Raw genomic sequence first — 20,793 nt, forward strand, 5'->3', positions numbered from 1 at the left:
ATAACGATAAATAAGAGGCAATATGTGGGCTAAGAGAGAAAATGTAACTAAGAACATCAAATCATTTAGAGAACCCTTATTCATATTTGATTTAATTACAGTACACCCAAAGCAATTAAGTGAAACAAGAGAGTACAAGAATGAGAATAAAACCAGAGTCCAAACCTTTAATGGTTTGACCAAGAATCAAACATAAATGAAACAACATCCCATATTTACAAACAACACCACCACATTTGATCATCATATATGGGATCTTCTTCCTCTGGCCATTCCTCCTCATCTACAGCTGATTCCCTATAAGCATACCAAATTGCAACCAGAACATAGATCGCAAGGTTGATTGAGCTCAACACCGCTAATGTCCAATAATAATTATCCAACCTACTTTGGTTTAGTGTTTCTCCAAACCAACTCGATCGCCCTCCTCGTTCACTAACCTTCCTTGCTATATAAACTGAAAGTACACCACCAATGATTCCTGCTCCAAACGCGCATTGAACGAATATGCTTATATAGTTCTTCATAGAGACTGGTACTTGATCTCGGAAGAAACATGTGGCACTATCACATGCAAGTCCATCTACAACCCCCAAGAGGAGAAATTGTGGAAGCAACCAAAACATGGTCATGGGGATTTTTTCATCAGGTTTATCTACTAAACCATGTTTCTCAATCACACATATCCTTCTATTCTCCACCTTTGCAGCAGTAATACAACATAAAATAGAGAAAAGCATCCCAAGAGCAATTCCAATTGCGGGTACATATTTACGTCTTGATTCACTACAACAGCTTGCCATGGAGTAATAGAATTCGACAGCCTTCGATTTTGCCATGTGATAGAACATGTAAAGGATTGGGAGAGGGACTGTCAATTTTCCAACCTTACGGTTCATGTGGTTTGCTTGCTCGAGAAAGAAAGTATTACCAATTGACAACACTAGCCCGATAGCAATGAAAGTTATCCACATAGGAATCAAGCGTAAAGTAATCTTAGTTTCCTCCACCTCTGTGACTCTACAAAGTCTCCATCTATTTTTTTCTTGTTCTTGTAGAGGTTGGGAGGAGAATATGATGGCAGCCTTGTCTAGGCACCTGAAATTCATTGAGTTTATGTATTTGTTAGTACACTAATGCCTATATTGGATGGATAAAATTTTGGAAAATCTTAGCTTCAAATGAGGTTACGAACAGCTGAGATGGTAGGACTACTAATCCCGAGGAAATCTGGGGTTTTCCTCCCATTACAGAAAAGAAGATAGCTAAAACCCATGTTTCCTATAAATAAGTGTTAGATTCCTAGAAAATTGTGACAAGTTTTCTTGAGATGTATTCTTCTTGGGAATCTCTAGAAGTGTACACCCATCTTAGTCATTAATGGAGAGACTCATATGTCATTTTTGAGGCTATTATAGTATCGTAAAAAAGAAAAATAAATAAATATACCAACCTCATTTGTATGGTAAAGATAGGAAGATATTTCTAGGGATTCCTTATAAATTTAACCTTAAGAAATATATATTGATCTCTAAGGGACATGTTTTTTTTCCTTCAATCATCAATAATTCCCATGGTAAAAGATACCTAGTTGACATATTAACTACATAATTTTCCATCACAACATGTCATTTGTGATGAGATATGGTGATAATGATACAATGTATCTCATGCATCTTCATGCATAAATTTTATTTTCTAAAACAGTTATATTTGGACACTTCAAGTCGGATTTAAAAAAAAAAAAAGAAGATTTCGCACCTGAAACTATTGGTGTGAGGCACCAATTCATCATACATGTTCCGTCTCTCGTAGAGTTTATTAGCATCCCTTGGAAGGCGACAAAGGAACTTCAACGTCGATGCAACGAACACTCGAAACACAATTGTGAGGGGGCTCCCTGTTGGTTTGGAAATGACATAGGAACCCGATCCACTCACAAAAATAAGAGTTGCAATCACAGAACATATTGCTGGAATCCCAAAACGAAGGGACCAAGGCTTAATATAAGGGAGTGCGATGGCACTTATCATTGGGACAAGGATTACTGCGATGATGCTCAATACTGCAATAGCACTTTGCCTTTCTTCCTCTACAACGTCAACTACATCACCTTGCCTGGCTACAATTTGTTCGGATAAGAACAATCCTAATGTGACAAAGTGACCAGCCATACCGATGGCTATTAAAGCTAATGCAGTGTAGAAGAGGATCAATTGCACGTTGCCAATGCATTCAGGCTCATATGTGCTACATGTCCCTGTCACCTTAGATAGGACGGGAGGTGTTGACATCGATAGAAAGCCTAATCCCTGCACAAATGTTAGATTTTTTCATAATCTTTTCTTGTTTTACTAATCTCGTAATCTCTGTTTTTACAATAATCATGTATTTAAATCATCAAGTTGCTCTTGAGCTGCATTTACAAACCATTAACTAGACTTGCTCTTGCTTAATCCTAAGTGTTAACGGGTCGGTTTTAGTTCAGTTCTACATATATCCATAGACAGGTATGGATTCTGCAATTATTATTATCATTATTTTGGTGTAAACTAAGACACTCTTGAAAAAAAATGGGAAAATTTTTGGATGTAGGATAGGTTGAAAAAAATCAGGAGGAGGGACAGATAAAAAAAAAAAAAAACTTTTTCAATGAAGCGGCCCTTTTTTCTGAAATAATCAGTGATTAATTAAAAAATTCATCATTTTTTCCGTAAAATCAACTTGATGAGATGATCATAACCATCCTTTCTATCGACCCAAGATAAAACAATTCGAAAAAGGATAAAAAAAGATAGGGGAGGTCTCACTATGAAAATCAACCCGATGTCGTATGCAATAATTATATTGGATGGTTACGATGAATGTCTTATTTTGGGTAAATAGCCACATTTGATTAATTAAACTATGAAACAATCTATAAACAATGAAGAACTTACAATGCTAAAGGCAACACTAGAGAGTAAGAGCATCCAATAATTGCTAATTAAAGTATCGACAAGGAAGGACACGCCGATGGTCATCACACTTGCAACACCCTGAGATATATTTACAATTGCTGTGGCATGGACTAAATTCAGCTTCCAGACATTTGTTAGATATGTCATCAAGACCCACAAAGCATAAACCGCAAGAATGTTTGACCATGTTAGTACTGCAACAAATAGTGATGTCAGCAGAAAATTTAAAAATTACAAATTCTACCAATACTTAAAGAATGGTTTGTCAATAATATGTGATAGCTCTGTTAACATTTAGAGAAAGGTAAACTCATTCTATATGTTCACAATTACTTCACAAATTATCCATTGAAGTGGAGTTTACTAATCTTGTTATATTTAAAGATCTATAAAAGCATGAGAATATCAAAGCTCTTTATATACTTATTCAAAATAGCGATGTAATCAACTTTTATATCAAAGTAATAGATCTTTGACAAAAGATTGATAGATTCTTCAAAAAGTACACAGACCCTTTTCAATGTAGGGTCCCTATCCGTGGCCAACAGTTTGGCAAACACTTTTTCAAAACATGGGTTAGAGGTCTTGAAATGGGCTGATTTTTGGTGAGGATGATCTCTACGGTGAGGAGATCATCCTCACCAAAAATCAGCTCATTCGAAAACTTCTAGCCCCATTTTACAAGTTGAAAAATCGTGAACCGTCCATTTTTTGTAAACCATTTTTGATGAGGTTAGAAGTTTTGGAATGGGCTGATTTTTGGTGATGATGATCTCCTCACCATAGAGATCATCCTCACCAAAAATCAGCCCATTCCAAGACCTCTAACCCATGTTTTGAAAAATGTGTTTGCCAAAATGTTTGCCAAACTGTTGGCCATTGAACGCTACTCTTCAATGTATTGTCAAACCTTTTTGGATTTGGTATTTGATCGACTACATGCAAGCATATTGTGATAGGCACTTTGCAAACTCTAAAGGGGGTTGGTTTGTAAAGGAAGCTTTTGTTTCTTTCTTTTGTGACTTACAACTTGTCATGTCAAACGACAAGTTATCGAGCTAGGCTATTTGCACCCACCATCTATCCTTACTGCATCCACTCAAAATACCTTTTGGGTGGGATGTGTAGAGATGTGGGAGCATTTAGCAAGAATGGTGGGTACAAATATTATGACCCCAAGTTATATATCACTTCACAAAAAAAATGTACAAAAAGCTTTGCTTCTATTTTAAGGGCATAAGGATTCGAAACATAATTTTTATCTTTTATTTTTTATTTTTTTAATAACTAATGAGGAGTGCGATAAAAGCATAGTTAGTAATTCTCCAAATAATTCGCAAATTATATTCAAAATGATACCTGAAATGATTAAAACTTCCGTCCAATTCAACTCCTTGTAAAAATTCATGACTCTTTGACCTTTCTAAAATTATTCACGATTTATTATTTTTCCGAATTAAAGAAATTAAAAATACTTTTTGAAAAGAGAGATAAAAACACAAATTAACATTAATTTTATATATAAAAAAATGTGTAAATTACACTTTCACCCCCTAATGTTTTGACAATGGCACTTACCTCTCATATAGTTATCTAACGGCTCAAATACACCCTTTTGTCTACTTGTTGTTTATCAAATATTTTTAAAAAATATATATTTTTTTTTATAAAGACTATTTTACACTTTTTAAAATGTCATTATATCATAAAAATAATATCCTTATGAAAAAAAATGGGTACATGCATAAAAATGTGAGAATGCTTAGACAAGGGAATTTTTATATATTTTTTTAAATTATTAATTTTGTAATAAAAAAATAAAATGAGAAGGGTAAAATAGTAAATTAATATTTGAATGTTAATGGCATCTTTGAAAAGGGGGTAAGTGCAATTGTCAAAGTGTTAGGGGGTCAACAGAGATTTATGCTTACCCTAAAAAATTGTCTATTGAATCTCAAGATTATCGATCCAAAAGAGAGAATAATGAAGATATTATCATGCGTCAAAGGTTTCGACAAAATGTGACGGAACAAAGGTGTGGAGATATAGAAGCGATTATGAAAAAATTGATGAAGAAAGCATAGGTTTTGGGTAAGATTCTATCCAAAGTAAACTAATGGAGAAGAACAATATTTAAAAAACATAAAAAAAATATATATTTGAAAATCTGAGATTGACATATTAATCAGAACCCCAAAAACTAGAAGTCAGACCTAAACTCAAAACACAGAAGACCAAACAATCAAATTCCATTTTTTAAAATCATTTTCTCAATATTACTAAAACAGATATGTATTATGCCAAAATCACTGAACCAATCATGTTTTTTTTTTTTTTTTTTAATTTAATAAAAATGACTATATACTCAACTTTGTAATTTTTATTAGAGTCATGATAATATGAATCGCCAGATGGCATACTCAATCGACTCCTAGACATGACAAGTTCAGGAACCATAGATCTGTAAGCCTCAGGATACATGATTGCATTTCCCCATAAAAAAGTGTACTCCGAGGAAACCATATATACCAAGGCGTACAAAACTATGGCTCCCGAAGTTGTCCACGTCAGGGAGTTGATTGAGTAAGCCACCTGGCTAATCATATTATGAGGACCCTTTTTATTAACCAAGACACAAACATCGCATGTGATGTAGGTCATTTTATTGAAATTTGGATGAGTTTACCTTTAGTCTCTTGAGTGTGGGTTAGGTTCACTGGAAGGGTAAGTAAATAAATAAATAACAAATGAGATAGTACATCAGACAATCGTAAAAAAACAATAATTATGAAGTCAGTTGTATCGCCGTTTTAGTAAATATATATAAAAAATATGGCTGGTTCAGTTATTTGCTTTTTAAAACTCATAACCGATTTCGTAAACAGCCTATGATTTTTAACCAAAATAACTTCATCTTAGAATTTCACAATTAAAGTTTAGTTGATCGAAATTAAAATTTCTCAATTATTAAATTACCTATGATCCTGATGTACGATCTAGACAAAGGTCCTGAGCCATCCATTCTTACTTAGTCTCCCACTCTATCCAAAAAAAAAAAAGAAACACAGAATTAGTGAGACTGTGAGAACTTTAAAACTTGAATAAGGATTTTTTTATTTTTAAAAGCAAATAATTTGTAGAATTAAATATAGTTTTCCAAACATCGAAGCTGTAGTGTGGCAAACCTAGAATGATTGGCTGAAAGATTGTGCTCTTTGGGTTTCGCGTTTCACTGATAGAGAGAGAGAGAGAGAGATTAGTTAAAAATGCGTTTTGGTTCTTTGATGAGCAGAAATAGAGAAAAAAAAGGGTTCTTTTATAATAACAATAATAAAAAAAATGTAGTAAACGCGGATTCAAGAAACGCGGAGAGATCGAAGTGTGAAGTAACAGTGGTGTTGAGAGAAATTTCTTTGTTAGTACGCTCTCCACCAATCATTTTTGTTCTTATCTGACTTTCTACTGAGGTATGGCTTAAAGATCAAAGTCAACTCTCTCTGTCTTCTCTAACTGGGTTTTTAAAAATTGGATCGAACCAATGATCCAATCAGATTTTATAACAAAATCTAAGGATAGCAATTTGAAAGTCTTTTGGTTCAAAATTCGGTTCGGTTTCAAACTACATGTGCATGATTTCTGGTCAAATTCCCGCGGTTTTGATTGGTTGACATTTATCCACTTGCAACCGTGATTTTAGAATTTTCAAACTCAAATTTTAAGTTTAAATTGAATTTTTTATTTACCTCCCTATAAAATAAGATATATTTGATATGCCTCCCTAATTTCAAAATTTTCTGAACTTTACTAGGGTTAAAAGCGGCTCAGAATGACCTAGTGGGAATGAATGTTTGGTCAATCACTCAATAGTCCATAGATAAATAAGTCACAAATCATAATAATTATTGGCAATTTTTTTTATTTTTTTATTATTATAGTCGAGTATCCCTGTAGGCAACGAATCTGACTCGTATTTGGGCTTTTGCTAAGTCCATAGACCACGGTCTTTTCCAAGAATTCGTCTCAGGGAATGTACAACATCCGTACCAAGTAAGTGAGCGTGCGTCCTTGCGGATGGTCCCTGAGGAATTAATGCCCATACTGGATATTGAACTCACGACCTACGGGCACTAACCACTTATAGTCCGAAATTGCCATTGAGCCAATCCCTCGAGATTTATTATTGGAAATTTTTACTATGAATTGTTTCAACCATAATTTTAAACTCGAGTCTAATTATAACTTGGTCAAATCGAATTGATTAGATTTTTTAGATGATTCAAAATCCAAACTTGATGAAGCCATAACTTGTTGTCAAATCGTTAAGTCAACTTAGTTGAATCATGATCTGCTCAAACATCACTACAGGAAATTAGACGTATAGCAACGAAAATAAGCGACAATCACCCCTTAGCCGTCGTAGTAGAGTAGCTACCGACAGCTTATTAACTCATCCGTCGCTATGGTTTTCTCTCGTTTGAGGTTCGAAGAGTCTTTTTGCTGCCACCATCGCCTCTCTCTCTCATTTTTTTTATAACTCTCTCTGTCTCTCTTTTTCTCTCTTTGAGGTTCGAAGTGTTTGCTGCCACCATCGCCAAAAAATCCTGCAAATCGGGTAAGAATTTTTCTTTTTATTTTTTCTGTGATTCTTCTCTGTATTTTTGTATGTTCATTTTGGATTATCTCCAATTTCTCTTTCGTTTCTCGATCAGTGACCTGAGAATCTTCGCCACCATTGCCACAGTCTCAAACCCTAATTAAATTACATTAGGGTTTCGATTTTTGACTCACGTTGTGTGATTTTCGACAACAATCTAAGTTAGAGGGATGGATTCAACAAACCATTTCGATCTCAAAATAGCAGAAATTTCTCTTCTAGTATGTGATTCTGCATTCGAAACCTACCTCTGTCACACTTAATTGAGCTTTAATGATTGGATTTCTTCATGATTTGTACCTTTTCCAGTTGAATTTGAACTCAGATATTGATTTTTTTCTATCAAACCAATTAAATTGATGACATTATTGTCCTTGTGGCTGAATCTGTGATCTCGATTATGAATTCGAAGAGTTCGAACATGTATTTGAGTTTAGAGTGAAGTTTCTGGTTGGATTTGCAAGAAATTATTATGTTGCCACAGGTTTTTGCAAATGGTGTTGACAAGGATATGGTTGTACTGATGGCTGCTAGAGCTTCAAGATTGGAGAATCAAGATGCTATTAATACTGCCATTGTCTCGATGTTAGGAGATCCTAAAAAGGTATTGGATTTAATTTATTGAACATCATCAAGCAATATGTCTTTGTAGATTATTTATTTATTTTTTCATTTTTTAACAAATTTTGTTGATGCTGAAAGATCCTTGTCCAGCATTCTTGTGGACTCATTTGTTTATGTTTGAACCCAACTTCTATAGTATTTTACTTTTATCCTTCTACACATTCCAATTTGTTTCGGGCCTTTTTATCTTTTGAGTTACATATTTAGTGTCTCTCATAGTTGAATAATCAATTAGATGTTGTGTACATGACAATAAATTTTCAAGTCCAACAAACCAATTTAAGCTGGATTTTTTGCAAAGAAAACATAATGAAAACTAGAAAACAATATAAATTGGTGACCTACATGATGGGCATTGAAAGTACCCCTGTACCTCTAGGAATTGAAAAATACTACAATGGATTTAAATGCCAACATTAGTTTTATTTACATAAACAAGGGTCGTATAAACTCGTGTGGTCATAGTTCATAGACAGAATTGCTGGAACTATGTGAGACCATGCTTACATTGCTCTTAATATATCCCGACGTCTAGCCTTTATTTTTATTCCTCTACCATAAAGCCTCTTCTAGTTAACTTGCATATTGTTTTGTTCGCTCAAGCATTGTTATTGACATGTTACTCATAGAATTCATGGTTCAATTTCGGTTGGAAACTATAATTAGAAGGGTCACAAAGAAAGTGATCCTCACTTTTGATTTGGTTTCATTATGTTTTGGTTTGTCTTGGAATGTTTCTATTGAAACATTCTGGGACATTTCCAGAACATTTCAAGACAAATCGAACATTCATTGAAAATTTGATCTTAGATAGGTTTTGCATAGGAGGATTCAAATAATTGTTTGTATCGGCCAGTACATTCTTAAATCGTATGATGATTTAAACTATGATTCTAACAATAATGATCTAAAACAATCTTAGCCAAACTCTTTTTGTGTCAGTTATGTTTTCTTAGTTCTGGTCTTAAAAGCTATAAAAAAAGAAGAAGTGAGCTTCTTGTTTAGTGCTTCTAGTTAATCCAATTTTTTGGTGTTGTTAACATCTCTTATCTTAATCTTAATAAGAAATGTTAACTTTCTTTCTATCAACTATAGTGATACTCAAACAAACAGAAATTGCAAGGATGTTGTCGTCCACGACTCCATATTTTCTATTTTTTTTTCTCTCTTTATGCTTCTTTTTGTTTTTAATGTGTGTCCTACTGCGTAAAGATTTTTGTCACTATGAATGTATCTTGCAATAGGAATGGGACACCGTTCTGTAGTTATCATATTGGAATAGATTAGACTTTTTATCTAATCCAATACATTGACAGCCCTTAGTCCATAGCAGTGTCCATCAAATTCATAATGAAGCCTATACCCTCTCTAAATTGGGATTTGCTTGTTTCTCTTTATGCAGTTCTTAGATAGGTACAGAAGCAAGAGGGTTCCTGTGTGAGGATCCTGAATCAATAGAGATGCCAAAAATTACAATAGACATTTATAGACATGATCTTCATCTGTATAAGTCAGTATTTCTTTCATTCTTTTTCGTGTGCAATTCAATGTGTTTCGAATCCGAAAATGTTTTATCTTGATATTTGTCCTTTGTTAGCCTTTACTCGAAGGATATGGTAGCATAGAGGCCCTTTTTTTGGGTTGCACTTCTTTCACTTCAGTATTTTGGTTATAATTGTGATTGGTAAAATACTTACAGCCATTGGACTAATCCTGAAACTGTTAATGATCCGGTCCTACTCAAACAAATGGAAGCAACGCTCGTTAATTCTATTGGACTGCTTCGAGAGCGGAAGGTAAGATTCAAATGGAAAGGAATGGAGCATCTGTTGCTCTAGAGGCAAGATTTTTTTCTTCTTCTTATTCTTATTTTCCATTTTGTGAGTTAAACAAGTAACCAAAATACTGAAATATTCTATATCTACTTATAGGAGCTAAACAAGTAACCACAATACTGAAATATTCTATATTTACTTGTAAGTCTTGAATGAATCACTACTATAAGTATGATACTGTAAATCCGTAATGCCGTCTTCCTTTATGGATATTTCGGGGGTATATCAGTGCCCTTGAGGCTAACATCTTATAGGATGTCTTCACTTTAGTCACCTAACACTAATTTTGTGGCTAACATCTTTACCAATCTCTCGTTCTTTATCGCTCATTGAACCTAATGATCGAAGTGGTGGCTTTGGGGTATTCCATTCCTGTTGATCTTGGTTAACATATCTTCCTTTTGAGTGTCATTGTCAAAGTTGCACTAGTTATATTTTGTACTCTCCCATCTTAAAATCTTTATTTTATATGTTGTCCCTTCAGAGTCCAGATTTGCATTTACTTCATCTCTAGTTTCATCAAGAAACATGGCATCATCTGCTTATAGAATTTGAGGAGTAAAGCCATCAATAACTTCTATTTTATTTCATTTTATTTTGTGTGTAACTCTATTAATAGTTAGTGCAAAAAAGAAATGAACTTACGGTTGATCCACTCACCATTTTTTGTTTCCATCACCATTATTGCACACATTGAAACTAATTGTCCTAATTGAACAGGTATGCCTTTTTTTACCTTGTCAAAAACCGTATCTATTTCTTGTTTTAGGCTGATAAATACAATATTGTCAAAATGGATAAACACCATCTAATTTCTTTTTCAGGTCTTGAATTCAGATAAATCAAAACCCAAAGTAACATCCAAAAGTGAGATGAGTCTGGCTTCCAAGATTGGGAACCAACAGCTATCATCATCATCACAACTTGTTAATCGTGGCGGAGCTGCCAGATCTGATGTTACAAAATCATTCCACATTGGAAAGCTTCAGGTCCTCAAAGCTACACGAGAGAATAATGGCATCTCACCTACTTCCAAGGACGGTTCGAGTCCAACAAATGCCGGTGGCAGAGTAGCAAATAATCCATTTACAGTTGCTCCTTCGGCTATGCTTGCACCACCTCTTAGGAGCCCAAACAACCAAAAGCTTACTGCTGCCACCAGGACATCTTCCATGGAGAAGAGGCCCCTTACGTCTCAAACCCAGAGCCGTAATGAGTTCTTCAATCTCATGAGGAAGAAAAGTTCAATAAACGTTTCTTCTACTGCCTCAGATCCAAGTCCTGTATTGTCATCAACTGCCTTGGAAAGGTTCGGGGAATCGATCACAAAGGTTGCCACTGTTCCTGTTAGCCCTCAGAGTTGTGAATCTCCTTCGTCAGATCCCTCTTGTCTGGATTGGTCAACTGAGACTGCAGTTAACATTGCCAATAATGGAGATGCCTGTCAAGAGTCTCAGAAATGCCATAGCAATGGAGAGAAGCACTTAAATGGCTTTGAAGTTGTTGATTCGGATGAGAAGAAGGTTGCAATCCTTCGTTTACTTGGGTGGAAGGAAAATTCTGAAGTGGAATGTCTGACAGAGGAGGAGAGATCAATGAGTTCTACAAGGAGGTACTGAATCCACATCACTCAGTGTTTTCCATTTGATTTAGTTGAAGTTGTTTGGTTAATCGTATATACACTGTGTTGCATATTTTTACTTATATTGGCCATGTTTGTTTTCTTGTGCAGTACATGAAATTGAAGCCGTCCTTGAATATGTGCTGAGGGATTTGACAACAGAAACTTCTGTTGTTGCCCAACTCCTATGTGAGTAGTTGTGATGATACTTCCTCTGGGTTGAGCTCCTCTGACTCTGAATCTGAAGCATGATTTTCTTGAAGAGGTCAACTTGAATGCAGAGTTTTTTTTAATTTTTTTCCCTTCTATTTCTTTTAAGTTGATTGATATTGAGATGGAAAGCCGAGAGAGAGAGAGGAGGGTGAAGGGCTTATATCCCTCATATTGTGTGAGTTGGAGTGTATGTGTGTGCACGCGTGCCTGTGTGTGAGTTGGATTCCGGTGACCATTTTATTATGTGTGTGTGTGAGTTGGATTCTGTGGGAATTTGTATCAGTCTGTAATAGTAACACAAATGAGCTCTAATAGAGAGGGCATGTGGTTCTTTTCATATTGATAGTTGGGGTTGAGGTCATCAATTTCAAAACATAGGGGTATCACCAATATTCAACAATACATGAGGGGGCTGGTGTAAAATTAAATTAATTTTTTTTAAAAGCTTTTATAACGACGATCAAAACCGCAACAGAAGAATAAATTTTTTTTTAAAAGGACTACCCTATAGCGACGGCCAATAGCGGCTGTCGCTATAAGTCATGTACCTAACGACGGTCTCCCTGGTTGTCGTTAGATGCTTTTGCGACGGTATTTTGCACCTATAGCGACGGTCTCGACCGTCGCTATAGCCCTATTTTCCTGTACGTGAACGAAAAAAATTTAACAGTTGGGGCTTATTCTAGTAGGTGAAGGCGGCTTTTGAACTTAGGTCATGTACTTACAAACTTTAACCAATTGTATTCTAGTACCTCCAATTTGGTTATATATATAAATTTTTTTTTTCAGAGAACAAACTTAGTTTTTTTTTAATTATAAATATTAAAGATTCTTTATGAATATATACAAAATAAAACACATGGTTTTGATCAATTGACTTGATTCAATGGACATATGAATCGATTAATTCAAGTTTTCTAACTGTGCTTATGATTGGAAAAATGTATACAATTTGAGGCATAAAATGAGTTACAAGTACATTAGTTATCCAACTCTTGGGTGTATAAGATGAATACTATTTTAGTGAAGGTCAAACTGACAAGGAAACGACTCAAAACATTCAAAATCGAGGGAGGCATGTCATATTATTTCATAATGGAAGGAACTAAGTCAAAAAAAAAAAAATAATAATAATAATAATAAATAAAATAAAACACGTTTTAACTCTTTGTAAAAACGCGATAATTGAACAATGCATGAAAACCAAGTGGAAACTTCAATGAAGACTTTAATAAAGTAGACTTATAGTTTCAAAAACTAAAATGGTCTAAAAAAGTAAAGAGTGTATATCATATGACAAATATTGTTGAACTTAGCGGAAGGAGCTGATGTGGATATTCTTCGGATTATTTGGATAACTACCTCATGCGAGAAACTCAATCAACTATGATAAATTCGGAACCGTAGATCTACACTCCTCAGGATACAAGGCTGTACTTTCTCATTAAAAAAAGTGTATCTCGAGGGAACCCTGTATCCCAAAGAGCATAGACCTACAGTTTCCAAACTTGTCACATTAGGTAGTTGATTGAGTATGTCACATGGGGTAGACAAATTATCACGATTCTAAAACAAATCAATTAATCTAGTATCCAATTAAGGAGAACTGATTCTTTTTTAATTCCTAAAAAAATTAGGAATTGAAAAATGATTGGATCCATGATAATAGACCCATAACCGACTAATAAATCATTTTGGAGTTCATCAGATAATCGGTGACTGACTGGGTATCCATTAATATCCTTGGATTTTATTACAAAATTAGGTTGGACCGCTGGTTCGGTCCAATTTCTAAAACACCGGTTAGACCGGAGAGAGAGCTGACTTTGACTTTTAGGCCCTATGATATCTTAATAGATTGTGAGGACCCACTGGGCAAGTGTGCTGTTGATGGAGTCTACTCAAAGTATTTTGTTCTTTACGAAGGAATTGTTCAACTTTGATTCACTTTTATTTTCAAAATAGGTTAGGAAAAAGGACAAGCATCCTGTACTATCATCCTTGAAAGTGAAGTAAGGATTATCTATCTGGTTAGATAGAATTCACATCATCAACTTCTTTACGTAATTTTTTAATTTTGTGATTGTAATGTTTCAATTTGTGAGAATTATTTTAATAAAGGGTGAGGTTCCACCAAACTAAACCTTAACGATAAAAAAAATGAAAAAGAAATTTTCAAAGTCGACTAATAATTAAATTAAGAACTGGATTAGGTTTTGACATTAGATAACATGTTTGAGATGAATCATATTTGATAACATATGATAAAGGGTGTTTTAGGTAAATGGGAGTATTTTGCAGACATTTTATGAAAGAGAATCTCATTTTCGACAAGTTGGGTGAAAAAAACTCTTCCATGTGTGAAATCTCATGTTCTATAACATGAGCAAGTTGGGAGAGAGTCATCTAATTAACTAGCTTTGTAACTTTGACGCCAAGGAAATACAGTAATGGTCCTATTGTTTGAGCACAATTATATTTGCAAGGGAATGAATAAGTTTACTAATCGCACCATTGCTATTCTTGATAAATAGATGAGTTAGTCGTTGAATGGTTAAAGCATCCCTCCATAGAGAAAGAGGTCTTGAGTTTAAGTCACATTTTTAATATTGTTTTATTAAAATAACTTTGAACAATTCAAAATTGTCCGACCCAAATTAATTAATTCAATCAGATCAAATCCGGATATGGATTGGTAAAAATAAAATGGTTCGGATATAATTTTTCCTAATAGGATCCATATATGGATCAAAATAAAATTTTCAGATATGGATATACTCATATCCAACCCAAACCCAAACCGTTTTACGCCTTATCTGAATGAGTGAGATTTGTGAGAACAAATGACTTATAGGTAGGGTTTATATTTGTAAACACTAGAAAAAAAATCAGTGCCATTCCCTTGATCGGGTGTAGGTTTGGATTTCGGACAACTTTAGAGTCAGGTATGGGTTTGATCTTGTTTCAAGGTAGGGAAACCAAAATTGAACCGAAGCACTCAGGTTTCATTCAGGTTCTCTTCGAGTTTGGTCCAGGTTCGGATCAACTTTTGAGGGTGGGTTTCAGGCACATTTTGGGTATCAGGTATTTTACAATCCAAGGTAATCTAATCCAAAATTGGAATGGATAAGAATTGATACTGGCATTTTATGTAGGTTATGATTCTGGATACATGTTAAACTGAACTAGAAGAGACCCATTGTCACCCAATAAAATCGATATGGTTAGTGAGTTACTTATTTTTAATGTATGTTACCACTTACCATTTCGTGAGCTGAAAATGAGTTCATACGATTCCGGCTAACTGTTCATTTTAATTATCAAAACGTGAATGATCATGTTTTCATTGAAAAAAAAATTCAGAAGCGAATTCGGCTGTTTTAAACGGCCTATTTCACAGGTTTAATCCGAATAGTTATCATTCACGTTTGCCTATATTTTTGTAAATATCCCATGAAAATATAGGGAGATAATTCCGGGAAGAAATATAAATATTTTTAATTTTTAACAATAGTAAAGCTGTTCAACTTAACTAAACCACGGTTAGAACACGAACTGATCAATTTGAAAATGTTTTGGTCCAATGTTCATTTCGGTTTTTAAAATACATTGGGTTGGGCTTCCAAATAAAATAAAAAAACATCGGCTTTGACTGGTTAACATTATTCAATGGTAACCATAGTTTAACAATCTTCAACTCAAATTTTTAGTTCAAATTGAACTTTTTTATATACCTTGTGTGTAAGATGGTATATTTGATCTGTTTTCGGATTTCTGAATACCAATTTTTATGAATAATTTATGCCTAATTCAGCCAATGAAATTGCTGTGAATTGGGTTAAAAAGACTCATAATGGACCAGTGGGAATGAACGTTTGGCCCATCACTCCATACACCAATAAGCCATAAATCACAATTTTTAGCAATTTCTAGTCTAGCCCTTGTTTCCATCATAATTTACGGTTATGTGCGCACCATCCCGTCAGAATTGTGAGAATTGCAGTAAATCGTGTGTCACCCCAGCATTAGTGTTAGGTTATTTCCAACTACGCTATGAGAGGAGACCCAGTCAAAATGCAATGTCATCTTCAAAAATTGAGAGGTGGGGAGGGGGGTTTCAAAAATTAGAAGGAGGTGAGGAGGTAGGGACAATTGAGGAGGGAGTAGAGCATGTAATTAGTTGAAAATACAGGGGTATATCAAAAGTTTTGTGGGGGCAAAAATTGGAGGGAGTGAGGGTGTGAGGGTAAATAGGAGGGAGTTGAGGGAGTGGGGGCAAATGTGGCAATTAACTAGTGAAACATACAGTGGTATCTCACAGTTCTTTGGGGAATTGCCCCCACTGACTCCTTAATAGCTCCACCCCTGCCTCCTCCCACACCCCAATACACTCCACATATTGGGGTTCAATAAATTTCATTTACAAAAGATTGAAGATTGACATTTTTCAGTTGATGCCGATGGCAAATAAGAAGAGAATATGTGGGATAAGGGAGAAAGCTGTAGCTAAGAATATCATATAATTTCCATAACCCATGCACTTTCATTAACTTTTTAGAAAGAATTCTAGACAAATTATTTGAGAAGTTTAATTACTCAAATAGTAGTTGATCTAATTACAATACATTTAGAGCTAATAGGGTGATACAAGAGAATACAGTATTGAAAATAAAATCACTTTTGCCAAACCTTTAATGGTTCGACTAAGAATCAACACAAGAGAAAAAACATCCCACATTTACTAACAACAACAACAATACATCTCATCGTAGTTTGCAGTCTCTTCTTCTTCTGGCCATTCATCCTCATCTCCATCTGATTCTTGATAAGCATACCAAATTGCAACCAAAGCATAGATCACTAGATTGATAGAGCTCAACACTGCTAATGTCCAATAATAATTATCCAACCTACTTTTGTTTAGTGTTTCTCCAAACCAATTCGATCTCCCTCCTCGTTCACTAACCTTCCCTACTAAATAAACTGAAAGCACACCACCAATGATTCCTGCTCCGAACACGCCCTCAGTGAATATGCTCATATAGCTCCTCATAGAGACGGGTACTTGATCTCGGAAGAAACATGCGATACCCTCACGTGCAAGTCCATCTACAGCCCCTAAGAGGAGAAATTGTGGAAGCAACCAAAACATGCTCATGGGGATTTTTTCATTAGGCTTATCTACTAAATCGTGTTTCTCGATCACACCTATCCTTCTATTCTCCACTTTTGCAGCAGTAATACAACATAATATAGAGACGAGCATCCCAAGAGCTATTCCGACTGCGGGTGCAAATTTTCTTTTTGATTCACTCCAACAGCTAGCCATGATGTAATAGAATTCGGTGGCCTTTGACTTTGCCGTGTCATAAAACATCAAAAGGATTGGGAGAGGGACTGTCAATTTTCCAACCTTACGGTTCATGCGGTTTGCTTGCTCGAGAAAGAAAGTATTCCCAATGGATAATACTAGCCCGATAGCAATGAAGGTTATCCACATAGGAATCATGCGTAAGGTAATCTTGGTTTCCTCTACTTCTGTGACTCGACATAGTCTCCATCTATTTCTTTCTTGTTCTTCTAGAGTTTGGGAGGATGATATGACAGCAGCTTTGTCTAGGCACCTAACATTCATTGAGGTTATATTCGTTAGACATATATATGAAGAAATCCAAAACATTAAATTAAACTAAAGCCTATATTGGTAGGATTAAATTTTCGAAATATTAGCTTCAAATGATGTTTGAGGTTCTCCATCAAACCAGTGATTGAAACTGGAGGATATATCCCAAGGATGTCTAAATGAAATGAATCGGTAGGAAATTATGTATTGATCATGAAAAGTTTTCTATAGATCCATTCTACTCTATAATCTCTAGAAGTATCCACCCATCTTAGCCGTTTGTTCAATGGAGAGTCCCCCATCTCATTTTTGAGTCTATTATTATCCAAAAAATTTATTGTAGGATGTGAGACTGGGAGGATAAAAGAAAGAAAGAGAAATGTTCTAGCCTCAAACATGCCGCTGAGATGGGAAGTTACTAACTGACGTATCATCAATAATAATTGGCATCTTAAATATATCATTTTTCATCACAACCTATGATTTGTGATGAGACATATCAATAATGATATAATGTATCTCATGCATCTTAATATGATCTATTTTATTTTATAACACAGCTATTATTTGGCACCATGAAAGTGGTACTTAAAAAATGATTTTGCACCTTAAACCGTTGGTGTGAGGTACCAATTCATCATCCAAGTCCTGTTTCTCATAGAGTTGATTAGCATCTCTTGGAAGACGGTGAAGCACTTTCAAAGTCGATGCCACAAACACTCGGAACACACGTGTGAGGGGACTCCCTTTTGGTTTGGTAAAGACGTAGGAGCCGGATCCACTCACAAAAATAAGAGTTGCAACCACGGAACATATCGCTGGAATCCCAAAACGAACGGACCACGGATTAATGTAAGGGAGAGCGATGGCGCCTGTTAGTGGGACAAGGATTACTGCAAAGACGGCCAAAACTCCAATAGCATTTTGCCTTTCTGCCTCTTCAATGTCAACTTGATCGCCTTGCCTTGCTATAATTTGTTCAGATAAGAATGAGCCTAACGAGGTAAAGTGACCAGCTAGACCGATGGATATTAGGGCTAATGCAGTGTAGAAAAGAATCATTTGCACATTTCCAATGCATTCGGGCTTGTATGTGCTACATGTCCCTGTGATTTTAGATAGGACGGGAGGTGTCGACATTGATAGAAATCCTAATCCCTGCACAAATGTGAAAATATTTCTTTAATCTTTTCTTGCTTTGGGTCACTAATATTCCCAACAGTACCTTGTTTTACTAATTAATCTGAATACCGCTCAATTTCTTTTGTACAAAAGTATATATTTAAATCATTACGGTGCTCAATGTTACAAACCATTGCTTAAACACGCTCTTGCAATATTAAGTTTTAACGGTCGGTTTGGTTTAGTTCTACATATATATATGTCAACAAGTATGGATTCAGCAATTATTATTATTACTATATTTTTGTGTGGGTGTGGGTGTGGGTGTTGGGGGGGGGGGGGGGTATATGTAAATTTGTTTTATTTTTGAAAAACAAATTCGGTATAAATTTGGAAGGATGATAGGTAAAAATAAAATGGAATCGAAAAAATCATTGATTTTTCAAAAATTCAGTTTTTTTTTAAATAATCAGCCATTAACTCAACAATCCAAACTTTGTTTTTCCCCGTAAAATCAACCTGACGGGATGATCATGACCATCCATTCTTTTGACCAATATTTAAAAAAAAGAAAGTGAAAAAGGATAACAAATATGAGAAGTCCCACTAGAAAAATCTACGCAAGATCAAATGTAATACATAAAATCCAATGGTTATAATTAATGTCTAAACTAGGGCTTTGTAAAACCTATTGCGAAAGCTGGTCTATACTTGAGGTGCATTAGCAAAATAAGATCGTGGGTAATAAATAGTCTCATTTTTGGCAATTAAATTACGAAATAATCTCTAAAGAATGAAGAACTTACAATGCTAAAGGCAACACTTGAGAGAAAGAGCATCCAAAAATTGCCAATTAAAGTTTCGACAAGGAAGGACAGGCCAATGGGCATCACAAATGCAACACCTTGAGATATATTAACGATTGCTGCGGCGGGGATTAAATTCATCTTCCAAACATTTGTTAGATATGTCATCATAACCCACAAAGAGTAAGCCGCTAGAATATCTGCCCATATTAATACTGCAATGATGAAAGATGTCAATAACTTAATTAAATTTTCGTTAGATATGGTTGGTTAGAATTAAGAAGTTTCATAATTATTTAAATTAATGCAATTCAAAACTTGATTTGATTTGTCAATTTTGCACTACGTAGTTGTAAGATAAACAGTTAGCCCGAATCGTAATTTTGTCAAATTCAGCTCACAAAATAGTAATTTTAATTACCAAAATGAGAGACGACGTAAAATCGAGATTTGAAACCATATTTCATATGGGCAACTTAGTTCTTGGATTTAGTTTATCAAAATTAAATTACCTATGATCTTCATGTACGATCCAGACAGAGGTCCTGAGCCATCCATTATGTTGTTACCTAGTCTCTCACTCTATCTGAAAAGAAAAACAGAGATGAAACAGATTTATTGAGAACTTTAACTTTTGAAGAAGGTTTTAAAAAAATAAAAATAAATAAATGTTTGTAGAATAAATTCTAGTTTTCCAAGCATGGAAGTTGTAGAGTGACAAACCTTGAAGAGATTGGCTTTAGTTGCGCTCTTTGGGTTCTAAGTTTCACTTAAGAGAAAGAGAGAGTAAGAGATGAGAACGAGACTGTTGTAAATGAGTTGTAATTTGATTCTTCTCTGAGCAGAAAAGAAGAAGAAAGGCTCTTATTATAAGAGGAAAAAAAATGTAGTAAACGCGGATTCAAAAAACGCGGAGAGATTGAAGTGTGAGAGAAATTTCTTTGCTAGTACGCTCTCTACCAACCTCTTTTGTTCCTGTCTTTCTATTAAGATATCATAGTGCCTAACTCAAAGTCAGCTCTCTCTCTCTCTCTGGTCTAACCAGTGTTTTAGAAATTGGACCGAACCGGCGGTCCAACCTGATTTTGTAATAAAATCCAAGGATATTAATGGATACCTAGTAGGCGTTTGGATAGGACTCCTTGGCTACTTCTGACTCTTGCGGGGAGTTAGAAGTCGTTTGGATGCGTTTTGATGAACAACTCCTTCGAAGAATTACTCCGCGCAAGAGTAAGAAATTACTCTTTGTGAAGAAGTCGAGAAAACCTATTTCTCAAAACTCATCTTGCGGGGAGTCAAAATCTAACGGTTCGTTTTACCAAAATACCCTTAACT

General features: G+C 35.0%; 3 protein-coding genes across 5 annotated transcripts; 1 reads left to right on the top strand and 2 right to left on the bottom strand.

Annotated features, from left to right (window-relative positions):
* Nucleotides 1-49: 49 nt before the first annotated feature.
* On the bottom strand, nucleotides 50-6,293 carry LOC147395570 (protein NRT1/ PTR FAMILY 5.5-like). The gene is made up of 5 exons (XM_086451837.1): nucleotides 6,146-6,293; nucleotides 5,937-6,001; nucleotides 2,940-3,154; nucleotides 1,762-2,312; nucleotides 50-1,098 (listed from the first exon to the last, which is right to left on the bottom strand). Exons 2-5 carry the CDS (start codon nucleotides 5,980-5,982, stop codon nucleotides 216-218), a joined length of 1,695 nt encoding a protein of 564 aa, XP_086307963.1. The 5' UTR covers nucleotides 5,983-6,001; nucleotides 6,146-6,293; the 3' UTR covers nucleotides 50-215.
* A 1,029-nt stretch (nucleotides 6,294-7,322) lies between these two features.
* LOC147395571 (uncharacterized) lies at nucleotides 7,323-12,250 on the top strand. Of its 3 annotated transcripts, none has more exons than XM_086451605.1 (6): nucleotides 7,323-7,572; nucleotides 7,670-8,218; nucleotides 9,641-9,748; nucleotides 9,938-10,034; nucleotides 10,898-11,685; nucleotides 11,806-12,250. In XM_086451605.1, exons 3-6 carry the CDS (start codon nucleotides 9,699-9,701, stop codon nucleotides 11,810-11,812), a joined length of 942 nt encoding a protein of 313 aa, XP_086307731.1. In that variant the 5' UTR covers nucleotides 7,323-7,572; nucleotides 7,670-8,218; nucleotides 9,641-9,698; the 3' UTR covers nucleotides 11,813-12,250. The 3 variants fall into 3 exon arrangements, with proteins under 3 accessions (XP_086307731.1, XP_086307732.1, XP_086307733.1); XM_086451606.1 differs by having other exon boundaries at nucleotides 8,099-8,218; XM_086451607.1 differs by lacking the exon at nucleotides 9,641-9,748.
* Nucleotides 12,251-16,420: 4,170 nt separating this feature from the next.
* On the bottom strand, nucleotides 16,421-20,297 carry LOC147395572 (protein NRT1/ PTR FAMILY 5.5-like). The gene is made up of 5 exons (XM_086452963.1): nucleotides 20,182-20,297; nucleotides 19,971-20,044; nucleotides 19,459-19,673; nucleotides 18,138-18,688; nucleotides 16,421-17,531 (listed from the first exon to the last, which is right to left on the bottom strand). The coding sequence occupies exons 2-5, from the start codon at nucleotides 20,014-20,016 to the stop codon at nucleotides 16,649-16,651; spliced, it is 1,695 nt and encodes a 564-aa protein (XP_086309089.1). The 5' UTR covers nucleotides 20,017-20,044; nucleotides 20,182-20,297; the 3' UTR covers nucleotides 16,421-16,648.
* Between the last annotated feature and the right edge of the window lie 496 nt (nucleotides 20,298-20,793).

The sequence above is a fragment of the Akebia trifoliata genome, chromosome 8 (assembly GCF_017979445.1).
Source record: "Akebia trifoliata isolate Shusen 1 chromosome 8, ASM1797944v1, whole genome shotgun sequence".
NCBI lineage: Eukaryota > Viridiplantae > Streptophyta > Magnoliopsida > Ranunculales > Lardizabalaceae > Akebia > Akebia trifoliata.

Coding starts and splice junctions, on each gene's coding strand:
- LOC147395572 (XM_086452963.1), bottom strand. CDS start 20,016: ATGGATGGCTCAGGACCTCTGTCTGGATCGTACATGAAGATCATAG. Junction 19,674..19,970: donor ATCGTACATGAAGATCATAG/GTAATTTAATTT, acceptor TCATCATTGCAG/TATTAATATGGGCAGATATT. Junction 17,532..18,137: donor CCTCACACCAACGGTTTAAG/GTGCAAAATCAT, acceptor AATGAATGTTAG/GTGCCTAGACAAAGCTGCTG.
- LOC147395570 (XM_086451837.1), bottom strand. CDS start 5,982: ATGGATGGCTCAGGACCTTTGTCTAGATCGTACATCAGGATCATAG. Junction 3,155..5,936: donor ATCGTACATCAGGATCATAG/GTAATTTAATAA, acceptor TATTTGTTGCAG/TACTAACATGGTCAAACATT. Junction 1,099..1,761: donor CCTCACACCAATAGTTTCAG/GTGCGAAATCTT, acceptor AATGAATTTCAG/GTGCCTAGACAAGGCTGCCA.
- LOC147395571 (XM_086451605.1), top strand. CDS start 9,699: ATGCCAAAAATTACAATAGACATTTATAGACATGATCTTCATCTGTAT. Junction 9,749..9,937: donor CATGATCTTCATCTGTATAA/GTCAGTATTTCT, acceptor AAATACTTACAG/CCATTGGACTAATCCTGAAA. Junction 10,035..10,897: donor GACTGCTTCGAGAGCGGAAG/GTAAGATTCAAA, acceptor TTTCTTTTTCAG/GTCTTGAATTCAGATAAATC.